General features: G+C 40.5%; 1 protein-coding gene across 1 annotated transcript in view; it reads left to right on the plus strand.

Annotated features, from left to right (window-relative positions):
* LOC115016573 (leucine-rich repeat transmembrane neuronal protein 4) overlaps positions 1-15,303 on the plus strand; it is a 105,163-nt gene extending 89,860 nt beyond the window's left edge. Inside the window, exon 3 of the mRNA XM_029444399.1 lies at positions 11,245-15,303. Coding sequence (XP_029300259.1) covers positions 11,245-11,568 — 324 coding nt within the window. The 3' untranslated portion in view covers positions 11,569-15,303. The remainder of the gene's footprint in view (positions 1-11,244) is intronic.
* Positions 15,304-15,355: the final 52 nt, after the last annotated feature.

The raw sequence follows: 15,355 nt of genomic DNA on the forward strand, positions 1-15,355 counted from the left end.
CCACATGCCGCGATGAGATGCTTTGCATTGTTTGTTTGCATCACTGAGTATTTAGCTTTGTTAAAATGCCATCTGTGTCCAAATGCTGTTGAGGCGATGTGTGGTGAGTCAGGATGACAAGATAGGGATAAGGTCTGCACATCACTTCTGGCTGCTGCCCAGCTCCCTTTGACATGTCTTATTAGTCAGGTCTTTAAAAGCCCCGGCCTTCCTTCCCAGGCACACTCCTCCCCAATATCCCTGATTAAAGTGCGACTGAAGCTCTCAGTGAAGAGCCAAGTTGGCCACACAGCGTTTATGTTGGGTCATGCTCATTACTCAGACACACTGCCGGTGCCACAGCGACTGGAAGTAGCACATAATGCAAGACATCACCAAGCCAGGAGATTTGGGAACTTTAAATTCAATATTGAACAGCAGAAATGAAACTACAAATTGTTCTCCTTTGACACAACCGTCATTCTGCCTTCTTAATATACGTTTGGGCTCTCGGAAATGGGTGCAGGTGATTTACTGTATAAGTGGAGCTGGAGGCAATTGGAATTTCTTAGAATTGCCAAGAAATAACATCAGCGTGCTATGACTTTGATGATTTACATGTAATTAGATAGCGTAAACATAAATGAAAATAGATGGTTTTAGCTTTACAAGGTGCCTGCTGTATGGTTAGCTTATATTACACCACCAAGATGTAATATCAGTGATGGCAACTGAAAAAATACATTTAAATCTCTTCTGACTATTGTGCTCAATTGTTACTATTGTTAAAACCAAGGGCACAGGTTTGCTTTCACGAGTGTATGCGTGTGTGTGTGTGTGTGTGTGTGTGTGTGTGTGTGTGTGTGTGTGTGTGTGTGTGTGTGTGTGTGGGGGGAATTAAATAGATTAAAAACTTGTTTTACTCTGAAAACATGCAGAGAAGATGAGGGACTTTTCTTCCCTAAGTAATGCCTGCAGGTAATAACACCCAGGGCAACAAAACATAGAAAGTCACTCGCTGCTGCTTGTTAAGCTGCTTGCTGTGAGTACACAGAAGATTCATCTACAATTATGATAATCAATTGCCAAACTTTCCCTGGGTCCAGTAAACGTGAGAAATTGCTGTTGTTTTTTTCCCGCAGTTTTATATTAATGTAAACTAAATATTTATTATTTTGAGTTTTTAACTGTTTAAAACAGCTATTTTGGCCATTGTCTTTTACCCTTTTCTGACATTTTATAAAGTAGACAAATGGTCGAGAGAAAATAATTAACAATGATGATAATCCTTGGTTGCAGCTGTAAGTGAGCCAACATGAGATTCTGAAACAAACCGTGACGAAAGTGAGCATATACTGTACACTGCAAGCTCTGTGTCTCATTTCCATTTTTCTGCAGATTCTCCTTCATCAGTTGTGGTAATTGTGTGTTGTGCCGGATGTGTGTGTGAAAGCAAACCGGGCTGAGGAACGTGTTGAGCATTGAGTAACATTTCACGGCCCATTTGCTGTGGTCTGCGGAAGCTCCTTTACTGTACGTACCGTAGAGTGGGAGGAGGTTGTAATGAGCCGATGGTGGGCACCCATCGGTGCGTGAAGGGGGCCTCGATCCTGCTCTCTCCTTCTCTGTTTTTCGCCAGTTTCCTCTCTCGCTTTTCCTTCCTTTCATTCTGTATGTATTTAGTAGTTTGTCCATCTATCTGTGTGTGTGTGTGTGTGTGTGTGTGTGTGTGTGTGTGTTGTGCCAGAGACCTGTAATCAAGAGTCACTGCACATAAAGGGACCTCCAGTCATTAAGGAAATAGTGGGAGGCTAACGGCTTGTTTAGAGAATCAATTAGTCTGAAATGTGGACATGCGGGCTCATTTTCACACAGAGCACTACGAGGGAATTTCAAGGTTGTATATTCTGCCTCTGAAGTTAACTGACCCTTTATGGCTCTACCTTTAGTACAGTCCTGGGAGGCCTCTTTAATCCCTGTCAAAGGAAGTTGGTGTTAAAGACACAGCAAAGCAGCAGTAAGATCATTGTTGCCTTCTGTAATGTGATATTTCTTGGTAAAATGGCATTTGTTGGAAGGGTATAATTTCAGGAAAGATTTGTTCGTATCGCCAGGACATTTGAATTGATCGCTTGATAGTGGGCGTTACTTAGTGAGCACTGAGTGTCCAGAGAACCACAGTGATTCCTTGTATTTAATTGTGCAGGACTGTTTGTGTTGTTGAATCAGGACGTGGAGGAGGAGGAAGAGTGAATCAATTCCAGCCACTTCGACCGCAACAAAAACACTTTTGGAAATGTGACACACACACACACACACACACACACACACACACACACACACACACACACACACTCTCTCTCTCTCTCTCTCTCTTACACATGCAGCTGGGAAGTCTTCCTCTTGGGATGTGCTGTCTGAAAACAAACGGATGGTGTTTAGCTTCACACCCCCTCAGATACGTTCATGCACACTGCTCTGCTGAAAACCTGACTGGTGGGCTCCGTGTCATTGATGCCCGCCTAGCAACATCTGTGCTGACTACCCCCGCATGCTAGGGACAGCATACATTAGAACAACACAGTCACGCTCACACACTCGTGCATGTATGCACACGGGCACAGTTCGCAGAGGACACGTGATTCAGTACATGGAGGGTTTCTAGAATTGATTTGTAGGTTGATGATTTCTCACAACACGAGAGACGTTTTGGCCTCCTGAGGAAAGGTTAAGACATATGTACATGTACATGAATCCTTTTTTTTTTTAAGCTGCGTCCAGCAGATCTTTTGTTTGAGCTGTTGGTCGGTCCACAAAAATGTCCTCGCCTGGGGCGTCACTGTTTTTGCTCTGGGAGACTGACATTTGATATGGAGGTCAAGTGTTTTTGAGGTTGTTTGTGTGGGTGAGAGCAAGAACATGTGGGTCCATGCACTTACGTGGTAACCTCTTTTGCGAATTTGTACATGAATATGTACTTTTGTACATAACATATCTAATTATTGGAATTATGTATTGAGTTTGTTTGTCCTAGTCCTATTTGCTATATTCTTGATTATGTCCTATTTGCAGAATGATTTACTAACTCTACTACCACTATTACCTCCACCACTACTACCACTACTAACAGTATATGGAAAGCCGATTCAGCATTTATTCAATATCCTTGGTATTTCCTCCAGTACTTCGGTCCATTTTATTTCACTAGTTTGGGTATTTAGTCTTACTAGTAACATATGGAAAGCCACTACTACTACCACTAATTTGCACTACTACTACCAGGTTAAACCTGCCAATGTGATGACTTTAGAGTTTTAAAACATGGCAACTGTATGGACTCATTATACCAATCATCATTATATTAATAATCTGTTCTATTACTTTCTGACAAAACATTAAATGTGTACAGTTATTATTGCACGGTAAATGTTTTATCAATTGTGACTATTTAATTAAGCAACATGCAAGTGAAGACGAAATAGTAATGACCAAGGAAATGAGGTTGTAGTGAGTGGCAAAAGTATGAAAGACATAAAAACCAGAGCTGCGATGTTTCCTTAGTGGCAGTAAGTACTTTGTAGAACAACACAGCACTGTGGGACATGGTTATACTGAAACAGTTTCAACAGCATAAACACTGGATCAAATATGCATCACAGCCTGCTTTAAATATAGATGGACCAAAATGATTTATGGTAATGTACAGTATCTCTAGACTTCTACAAAGAGGACTAGAGGGATGAAAACGACCAAAGAAAATAGTCATTAGACAGTTATTTCCAGTAACTCTGGCATGGTTTGTTTTAATAATTCCCAAAAAATGAATAGTAAGCCTACAAATTGTTTCATATTTAATAGTGCAATATAGATAAACATACATGCTGAAAACAAGGCTACAGAAGAATAGCAGTCAATAAAAACAATAGCATTTAACATGTATTAAAAAAGAAAGAATGTTTGATTTGGGGAAGACTGTGTGACATTCACAGATGCAGACAAAAACAGAACTCAAAATGATTTAATAACTAGCAATTCCTAACTTTCACTGGTTTACAGACATAAAAGACTGAACACTAATAGGAAGAAAATCGCAGCTTAAGCAACATTTTAGTGGGAGTCTGTTGCACCTCCTCTTCACTATGTTATGCTTCTGTGTGCCACAATATGGTGACTTGAGAGGATCTAAATGTTCGGCTGGGAGAGCCGCAGACTTTTGAACCGGAATGCTCCTAAAGCCCAGGGAGGCATTAGCATTGTCTGCCTGTGGCACAGTTACTGCCTCCTTAGCTGCTCATAAAAGCGTGAATGCAAAAAGAAACAGAACTTCTGAGGGCCACTGGAATGCTGTAAAAAACGGAATTTATGGGATTTCTTTGGACTCCTCTAGCAAAGTAGAGCTGTTGTGAGGAAGTAATGTAGAAATATCCACTGATGGGGGAAGGAAATGTTTTGCAATTATCTGATCTGGTTTTTACAGCCTCTGGTTATCAGGCAGTTTGTTCACACACAGAGGTGAAACAATTTATTAATTTTTTTAAATATCACACAGCTATTCAAACATGGAAACATTATTACCAAGAAAAGTCCTTCAGATAAAAGCCAGTTTAAGATTTAAAAGATGACACTGACCTGGTTGGACTAATCTCCTTGGGCATGTTCTCAAAGCTTTGGGGACAAAATGGCTCGAAGGTCACTCTGGTGTGTTCAGGCATAAGGAGATAAAGATCCTGGATGAGGCAGGATGCCAGTCATTGTCAGTTGAAGCACAATCAGTTACCTGTGGCAGAGATCCAAAAGAGGAAGAATAATTTATCCAGCGATGCAGCATGTGGAGTTGAGAGTTTATTTTTCTTTATGCAAATGTATTCTGACAGAAGCTTCAGTATACAACATAACATAGGATACACCTGCACTAACTAAGGTTCTCACACACATGATACACATGATCAGCAACATAATCCCTTTGTGTGTGAGCCATTGCTGTCCTCTGGAGATGCCAAACCTCATGGGAAGAGTTACATTAATGGTTGCTCCTTGCTCAGATATTGTTCAAAGTTCAGACAATTTCAACTTTGACCTTGTGTGCTGGTGATCTTTCAAAGCATACTCGTGCTGACAGATGTACATGGCATAACCTTAATAATAATGAAAAAGGTTTTGTTCACCAATAGCCTTCATTGTCGTAGGGTTCTTACATGTTGTCTTGTCAGAAGGAGGATAAACCCCGGTGCCTTTTTCTGCGTTTTGTCTTTCAAATGTCCTTGTTCTGCTGGCACATAATGATATGATCATATGCCCCTCTTTTCCACTGTACTATACTCTGTGCTCTACCTTGCGATAAACGAAGCTCTTACCGTGACTAACACATATATGGGGCTTTAAGTAATGTTGGATATTTCCAAACACTGTATATTAGAAGTGGACGTTGTGACATCACATCACTCATTGGTTTGTTGATTGTTTAAAGCCTCAAGTGGCCGTCGACATCTTGTTTTTTTGGAACCAGAAGTGACACGAGAGGGTGGAGCTAAGTAAAACCGAACCCTGAACAAGACATTTTTGGGGGTAACCAAAATGTTATAATTTCCTTTCATGAAATGAAAACACCCAAACCAGACACCGTAGGAATGACATGTCAATCGGAAGGTAGCCACACCCTGTGACATACCCTGCTTTATTGTCTATTTTACTCTAAATTGGACCATAATTAATAAAATGAACATCATTTTGTCTTGAAGAAGTCTTGAAACTAGCAATTGAGAACATATTCTCGTCAGGAAAACGTTTTCTCATAGATTTCTATTAGGGCTGTCGAATTAGCGCGTTAATTTTGATTAATTAATCAAAGAAAAAATACGTCACCGACGCGGCGCGGCCACAGCAGCCTCGTCAATATGATGGAAGCGGATGAGAAAACGTTACTTAGCCCAGTGAATGGAAAGTTTACATTTAATAAACTCCCGGATGTAACTGTTGATGCTCCGTTCTGTGCAATTCCTGCAGAAAATAATTTTCGTACCATCGGAGAACTTCAAGCCTGAAATATCACCTCAACGCAAAGCACTTAGCAGCTAGCTCGAAGCTAGCTAGCACCGCCGCTGATGCTAAAGTGAGCGACCTGTCTCGTCATACATCTCGATCAGGCGTTCAGACGCAGAATGAGTCCGTCTACCTGAGACACATTAACAACTCCATCACGAAATGTATTGCAATGGACTGCAGGTAGTAGAGGACAGGGGGTTAACAGAGGCTTTACACATGGCGTCAAATGACACAACTTTTAAACCGCCACAACATAGGCTATTGTTTATTGTGCAATGAAAGATGTTATGCCCGATTTGAAATTGCACTTTATGTCAAACTGATGGTCTGAGTTGTCTAAGTTAATTGTGGCAAACAAGATATTGGAGAAATAGTATTGAAATAAAAGACATGTTGACCAGTTTATAATGCTACTCATTGATTCATTCATCCTCCAAAAATGATTTGAATATTTTATAAGGCACTTACTAGTGGCTTCACTTTTCAGACCTGGAGGTTGCAACTTGTAAATTGCAAAACAAAGACACCATATAAAGCAATAATTCCCCAAAGACATGACAACCAGCGGAAGATGAACCAATTTGTCAAGCCACAGTAAATGCTATTTTACACCTACTTTTTCCTCATGGTGGCAACATCATTGTTTTTCCATCCAGAGCTGAATATGTAAATATATGCCCAATGCTAAACAAGCCTGAAAGCTACAGATTAAGTGAGTGAGCCTTTATGCTTGAATAGAGGGAACGTCTTTAGACTAGACTAAGATTGAGATTACCCGGAGGGTTCCTGTCGTAGTATCTCAGGTCTTATCGGTACAAAAAAAGAAATAATAGATGGCAGGCGAGAATGCTTTTCACCGGAATGTTCAAATCGGTTATAATGCATAGTTATACAGTTAGGTAGGTTTCTTTCCTTCTCTAAATACCTTAAATTCTGTTTATTTAACATGACATAACGTAGAAAAGTATAATTCAAACGAATATATGTTCAACAACCAACAACGTATGTCTACCTTTGGTCGTTGGAAGGCCATCTGAAAAGCTGCATTTCCACTGCTTTATTACTCACCATTCCAAAACCATAGATGAACAATTACTAAGTCTAGAACAATGCACAGTGTCTGCAAGTGATTTCAAAGGTCGATTGCTGGACTACCCTGTGAAAACCCTAAAGTTATGACAACGAAACAAAATGATATGAAACGGTAGTGCTGGTGAGATGCAGTTATGCATGAAACTACTGTACCAATTAATCTCCTCATATGTATGCAGAAACCACCTGATGCATGCAGTTTAGCCTTCACATACACAGCCACCATGTTTTCCAGTTGACATTTAGGAAGCAGGGACCAGAAATTAAATTATGTTTGATTTTGATTTTCACATTTTTTTCATATGATAGACACTAAACATTCATCTGGCAGGAAGAAGATGTCATTGGTGGATAAAGGGTCAAAGAAGCGTAGATTAGTATCTAAGTGAATAGTAATGGACGGATCACAAACTGCAAGAAGGATTGGCCCCATGATGTTTTCACTTTGTGAAAAACAGCAGGAACTTCTCCACAGTGTTTGGCCTGTTTTACAAGCCCCAAAATTAATCATTCCCACCCAGACCACGTACTTTTAGAACATTTGGAAAATAAATTGATGTGTCTATCTTGTATTTTTGTAAGTCTGACCAGATGTTATCAGTTTACTTATTTGGCTGTCTCCGCAGTCAACAGACTATTCAGTGTAAGGAATTCATAATTTCCTAATGCTGAGAGGCAAAAAGAGAGGCTGATAGCATTCGTAATGAGCTAGCTGTACCTTGCAACTAATGTATACACGGATGGCCAGTGAATATCAATAGCACCTTTTGTTCACGGAAACTGACATAAAGAGTGTTTTGCATCAACGACTTTGTCCATCAAGCCAAGTCCAACCTGACTTGGCTTGATGGACAAAGTTCCTGATACATAAGCATCTTTCAGCATTGCGTTGTTTTTTTTTGAACGGTACTGAATTTTAACTCTTATCTTGCAGCATTTTTTCTCTTTTTCTGTCTCATTCTGTCCCTTCTCTCTTCCTCAGGCATCCTTTAAAAATCGGCAACACACATTTACACACACTTTGCACAAGGCCAGATTTATGCCCTGACAATTTGATAGAATCCAGTGAAACGGTTAGGACTTAATATCGGTTAATTAATTTGTTGGACGTCGGCAGGGAGCTGTGAGCAGAGCTCAGGTAGAGATGAGGTGCTGGTGGTGGTGGTGCTAGCGTCAGGGTTGGTGAAGGGTTTAAACTGAAAGGGGAATGAGGGGAGTAATCCACTGAGTGCCTATAATGTAATGAGTCAGCCGCGCTTAATGGAGTCCATTTGAGGAGGAAGGAGTTATGGAAAAAAAGAAGGTTGTGGCTCTTGGGGAGAGTAGATGGAGCTGAAAGAAAGGCTGGGTTGGAGGACTTAAAGGTGAAAATAGAACTCTTGCTACCAGACAAATATAAATTCATCACGAAAACTTTGCTGAATTGTAATGCTGCATCACATCATGGTAGTGTAAGAGAAACAACTCTAGGCTACAAATAACACTGTTTTTTAAAATCTAAAACAAAATTTAGATTTTAGTGCTTTCAGAGTGGCTTTAGCTTAGCCCCGTCGTTCTGGATAATTCCTGAACTGCCAAGCTGCGTTAGCCCAGACTGTTTCCATTTGACTTTGAAATATGTGCTTGCTCACACACACAAACACACACTATTCCCCCTTCCCAGCCAGCATATATCTGCATATCATTGACACAGTCGGCCTTCTTTAAAAGAATCCTGGCATACATTCTCTTGAATAGGATTTCTCCATTCAGTATGCTGAGTTTAATAAATGTACAAGCATATTGGTGACATGTTGTTTTTGGTTGCTCGGTTTAAATAACACTGCATGTGAAATTTCTTCTGCCACACATTTTCTTAGGGACTATTTCTTCAAGAAAAACTATTCAAACCAAAGTTTGTATTGTAAGGTTGTGAGGATACCAGAATTTTAAACATAATTTCAATACAATACTAGTATAAAAAAAAAAACAGTATTTACGTACCATGGCAAGTAGAAAAAAGATCTGAGGCACATTAAATAGGATTTAAAATGTTTTAAATAACAACCTATTGACCAGGTTAACCAGACCATTGTTCTGGTAGAATGTGTTGCTTCTAAGCTTTTGAATATTATTTTTCAACACTTGTGGAGAAGCACAAATGGAATTATGTTCACCTTAATTGGAGTGACAGCACAAACCTTAGAGATATCTAAACATCTTGACCCCTAAAACCAAACTATCTAAATGACAAGATGGCAACAGGGATAAGCAAACAAATAACATGTATATAACATTTTTAAGCTCTCTTGTAAATAACTTTTTTTTCCTCAAGATCTGGTTACCATCACTGGTTAAGGTTAAAAATAAAATGTCAGGGATGTGCATGGAAGACGGTGCAGTTGTGACACTTGCTCTGCCTCCAATGTCTCTTCAGGAGTTAGGGGTTGTATTATCCATGCCTTCCGTGTAGCTGTCATATCTTCAGCTCCTGCTGTTGTTGTGTGTCGCCTGTGTGAACAGTCCTGATGATCTGTCGCTCTGCCAGGCTGCGGTGTTTAATCCAGGTCAGCTGCCATCTTACCCTGCTGTTTTCACGGCCTGTTAGAAATCTCTTAATTGGCCTGCTTTTTAAGGCGAATAAGCGTGTGATTTAAAGTCAGAGAGACGGAGTGTCACGAGAGTCTCATCTGTTTGTTTGGCACTGTTTTAAGGTTTGTAGAGGGAACGCAAGACCAGACACATAGCCAGATGTGACCAGTGTTTCTGGCTGTGACACAAGTGACTTTGCACTGGAGAGATAGCACAGGCTTATTTGTTCCAGCTCTTGTACCAACGGTTGAACACACACAAGGTGGTCATATATGCAACAACGTTTGTGTGTTACTCATACATGCATATCTTGACATGCAAATGCTCATCTTCTTATTATTCTGACCGTCACAGTGAGCATTACAGTTCAAGTCGTAAGCGTGAAGAGTAAAATGCTTCCCACATCTGTAAAAAGCAATTGTCGCAGATGCTTTGCCGCACACATTTTTGAGGATGTTTGTTGCAAATGGGTTTTTTGGGAAGCTACAGGATCAGGTGGTCACCATGTGAGGATGATTATTACAGAAGGGCAGCCGTTAACTGGCAAACTAACTGTGCTGTAGACTTGGAGTCACACAGGCACGATGAAATGTTGTGTGACAAATGAACTGCATTGGAAAAAGGAAACATCGTTTGAAAGTATGTACTATTCATTTGAAAAAGAAAACAGCTGTGGCTGTTGTAGCTGCCAGGACTTGTTCTTTTCTTTTCTTATTATTTTTCTTTTAAAGAAATGCAGTAATTAATCATTGTTTATTTGAAAAAGGTCGGTTCACCAAGATCCCTGCCCCCAAATAAAACAGCAACTAGAACGATACTGTACAAAATAATTGGTCCCTATAGAAACTGAAATGTTTTTATTAGAACTGTTTTATATGTATTTCTGGATTAATATAGGACATTGTTACTGTTAAGACGTGTTGCAATTCAGCTTTACAGCTTTTTGTTTTTGACTAAAGTCAATGCATCTTTTAAATGTCAAAGATTAGAATAATATCAAGTGAAAAAGAAAAAACGCTGGAAGTCTCTGTAATGTGTGATGGGCCAAAAGGCAATACCTTATACTGCATTACCTTATACTGCCAAAAAGTATCTGGTGTCACAAACGCAGACATTCCAAGGCGTGAGGAGGCAGGGGCACCTGCCAAAAACCCTTCAGTAGTTTAGTAACACATTTTGCAGAACCCACACGATCAGCACAATTCTCAATCCAAGGCAGTGGAAAATAATCCGGTTTGGTGACAGCGACAAGCTTCCTATTGTCATTACAAAAATGGGGGAGGGGGGGATTTGATCTGATTTGGGGGCTCGTTCGGGACATTGTTCACTATTGTTCACTGTTTATTATTGATCCTCTTATGTTTGGTATATCTGAAGGACACAGTTGCCTGAGAATGTGTATGGCTAATGTGTTTTCTCTCTGTCTCCTTTTGTTTCCTCTTCTCCTTGCTATATTTCCTTCACTCTTGTCCAATCCTGCCCATTTGTCCACTCCCCCAACTTCCCCCTTGCCATCACATTCTCCTTCTTTTCCTCTATGCTCTGTGTCCGTCTAAACAGGTCCCCCACCAGTTGGGCGCGCTGACCTTCTACCGCTATGAACAGCCTATCGTTGACTACTGCCAGGCCCATCAACCCCTGAGGCTCAACATGGGCTATGAGGGACCTCCACAGGGCATGGAGGGCCTGGGGGACCTGGGGCCGTGTGATAGGGGCACTATTCAGACAGTAGCGCTGCCTGCCGTGCCCTCTGCTGCCAGCATGGGTGCCCCCTTGCCAGGGCCTCGCTCTCCTCCGCTACCCCTCAGACCACCGACTGAAGGTCCCAGCGGCGGCCCTTATCCACCCGTTGAACGCACCGGCACACTCAAATTCGGACGCTAGCGAGCCGAGTCTGGTCGTTAGAAGTGGGGCAAGGGCCTCCGATTCACCGTGACTTTGTAATAAAGGGGCAGGCGAGCTGGTTATTCAGTGGGGCCTTGTTTTCAGAACATGAGTATGTGAACTAGAGGACAAAACTTTTCTAATTCTGCCTGGAGGGATTTGGCATCTGAAACACACAGTCTCACTAATATACAGCAGAGGGTGAGACATCCTTGCAGATCATTTTGATTTCTTGTTTCCAGAGCACCTCATTTAAAACGTGTTACTACTGAATCATGGGAGGTAATCCAGCGTATGACAAAAAGTATTACCTTGTTTCCAAATCTAGGTCTTTGCCATATTCCATCATGTTCACAGCAGTCCACGTGCACTGAGTCTGGAGTGAAACGGAAAGTGCAATAAACATGAGTTCTCCATCACAGAAAGTGGGAGCAGTAACATAAAACATAAAAGAGATGGAGCTGGAAATCATGTGAAGAGCAAGGGGCTTCATACTGTGATTATTATTAAAATATTTAGATAGTAGTTGTTAAAAAAGGCAAATCCATTTATCATTTATTTCACAGAGATGAGTTATTCTCTCGAGACATTTTCATAGAATTTATCTTTATTTTGTCTTGCTTTCTTTTGTTTCTTTAGATGTGGGACTTACACTTACATTAATGTGCATGTCAAACCAAAGAGTTTACTTATATTTTTTTGTTTAATGCACATAAGCTACTTTAGCTGAGGGCATTCTTAAAATGCCAGTTGGTCTAATAAACTAGCTTCTGCCAACTCAAATTCACAATTACAACCAAATCCCCTCATGGTTTTGGATGAACTGGGCTTGTCTTTAAAGATTAGCAAAGTAGCCATGCAAGTGAGGTAGTTAAACTGAAATCTTAGAGATATTTAGCATAAAAGATTACCTGGTCCTCCCAAACATCAGTTTAATTGTCATTTATGATCTTGGTGATGCTATGAACAGCAACAACCACACAAACACTTCGGGAAGGATATTATGGCATGTTCCATAAGTTCTTTAAACATACGTGTACCCTTTTCACAGCAGTACGGCAGGTCTTTGTATATGATTATATCCCAGCTGAATGATTCACTATGCTTTAAAGAGGTATTCATGGAGAATTTATGTGGTAAAACAAGTACATTTGAATGCAAAGTATTGTACATATTCTTATAAAAGGTCCACTTTACTGAAGGTCAAACCACTCTCACTGCCCCAAACTGTCATTTGATACATTGCCGAGTCAATGTTCCACTTTGATCACACTGGACAATTTGGAGAGCAACATCTTGCTGGGTTGGAAAAGCCCTTGTGCTCCCGTCTCTCCTCAACCATAGAGAGCAACAGTGCCTAGTGGGGGCATGTTGAACCAGCACCTTGACTCCTCTTTAACCTGCGTATGAACCAATGGACAGTACGTGTGTGGGAATATTGCCTGACATCTCCCTTTTTTTTCAGAAAGCGCGCCTGCAGTGCTGGACGTTATTGTACTTGGTAAGCCTTTGGCAGCACTGCTACTCACTAATTTGTGAAGCTAATGAGGACTTCAGACACGGCAGTGATGGCCTGTCAAATATCATCTCCAGCTTAATCCAAGCAAAGCACTGGGGTCGTTTTCTACATGTCAGTGGTCATACCCTCGGGAGTTTTGGAAACTGTGCTTGGTCCTCCCACGGCGAAACCGATTGATCCACAGATGAAATTTGCAAGGGGCCAAAATTGTTCATGAAAAGTGGGTGTATCAAGATAAGAGAAAAAAATGGGATTTTTATTTCTGTTTTTTTCTCCGTTTTGTTATTTTGGCTTTTTGGCTTGGAATATAAAAGACTTTTGTTCAAAGATGATGTCAAGAAATTCTATAAGACTAATCAAAGGACAAAATCGAATAGAACTTATTTATCGTGTAAATAGTGAATCTTTAAAGATGAAAAGAAAAAAAAAAGTATGAACTTCACTTCTTCTGAAACACAAACTGCTTGTGAACAGAAGAGAAGCCTTATTCACTTTCCAGTGGGAATCTGTTATCAAGATGACTCTGTGAAGAGGTTCCTACTGTAACGCTCCTGTTGTTTCAATGATAAATATTTTTCTATCTGCTCCCGTCACTATTATACCATTAAACCCAAATTATGTTACTGAGGTTATTTCTCAAATCCAATCATTTTACTGAATCACAGGAAGAAGGGAAGATTGGGAGTCCTGTTATTATTATACACTTCAAGCGTCAAACCTCATAGAGATCTGCATTTTCTTCAGACATGGTTCATCTTGCAGGAGGTGGCCGTACGATGTGTTAGGTGCATCTCAATCCACTCCTCTTGTTTAAAAATTCCAACACTATCTGCCATTTCAAGGCCTACTCGGGGAGAAGAAGTGCGCTATTCTTTACACCAAGAGTTTAACTTGGGAAGGATGTTCTTTTTGATGTGCCATAATTTTGTTAAATGTTTTACCAAAAACCAGCCCCAAAACAACAAGTGACCCAAAAGTCTTCATGGTTTCATGACTAAGAAGGGTTCAGTCCCCTTCGTGTACAGGACATTGCATAAAAAAAGCAGTTGATTCGCTCAGTACGGTTGCTTAATAGTGCTGGTGGAGTTTACTTTGTAATAGCAGCTGTGCCAATGTCTTTATAATGGGAGCTCTCTCAATTCTATCCATGTATTGTCTTGCCTTGCTCTATATCACCCCTGCTAACTCCTTGGCCTGAATTTCATGTCTGCCTCCGGGTGACTCGGGTGAACCTGTTTAATGATGTTCTATTTCTGTCCGCATGCTGATATTTTGGGAAACTATGCCTAGTTAGGGAGGAGCGCTGAACCAGAGACAAACAGTATGGGAGATATTTCCTGTCTGGAATGCCCTAGAACCAGCAGCACGTGTCACGGAGGACTTCACTGTTTTTAAAGCAACTTGTTTGCTGACCCATTCCTGCCCCTGTCTCGCCTAAAGTACAATTTCCTGGCACAATAAAGGCTGTTAAACAGAGAAAAAGACCTGTGCTGGGCGCTCACTCCGGGGACAGACTTTCCTTTTTTTAATGGCCTCCTGCTAAAGCCCAGTGCCCCATATATAGTAATTACTTCAGTTTTCAGCAGTGATAATAGTTCAATTCAGTCTAAACACGACGATCAACGCTACTTTGCCCTTCATGTGTGATTAGAAAATGCTATTCAAATCTTTGTCTGTTCACAATTAAATCAACTACTAACAAGCGATTGATTAATCATGACTACCTCCCTGATAAAATCATTCAGCGGAATGTTCAAATCCTGCTGCCAGTAATTATTTAGTCTTTTGTCCATTTCTTTTTGCCATCAGAGAGCTGGAAGCACAGGCGCTGCATGCTAATGATGCATGTTTGAGCTGAACTCCAGGACCGTCTGCGCTAGCCCCGCATTCCCAACAGGCTTTATTTTCTCTTCTGCCTTGTTTGTTTATGGTTTTGTACACCCCTCTATATCCACTGTAAGACATGACACAAACTGCTTCAGCCAAGCTCAGACACACGTGGCACACACATAAGTATACATACGACACACACAGACATACTCAAATCAACTATCATCTTCTAAACTGTATGTATTATGCATGCTCACATACAAACATAAACACATATTTTGAACACCTTATTTGGTTGAGATTTCAATTCACGCTATGTTAAAAATTATCTATTTTATGTTGTCAGTTTTTAACTGCAGAAGAATCACACATAAATACATGTGCACAAAAAAAAACACTCCAAATAGGCAACACACATGCCTTGATAAATAATAATAA

Source organism: Cottoperca gobio, chromosome 12, assembly GCF_900634415.1.
Source record: "Cottoperca gobio chromosome 12, fCotGob3.1, whole genome shotgun sequence".
NCBI lineage: Eukaryota > Metazoa > Chordata > Actinopteri > Perciformes > Bovichtidae > Cottoperca > Cottoperca gobio.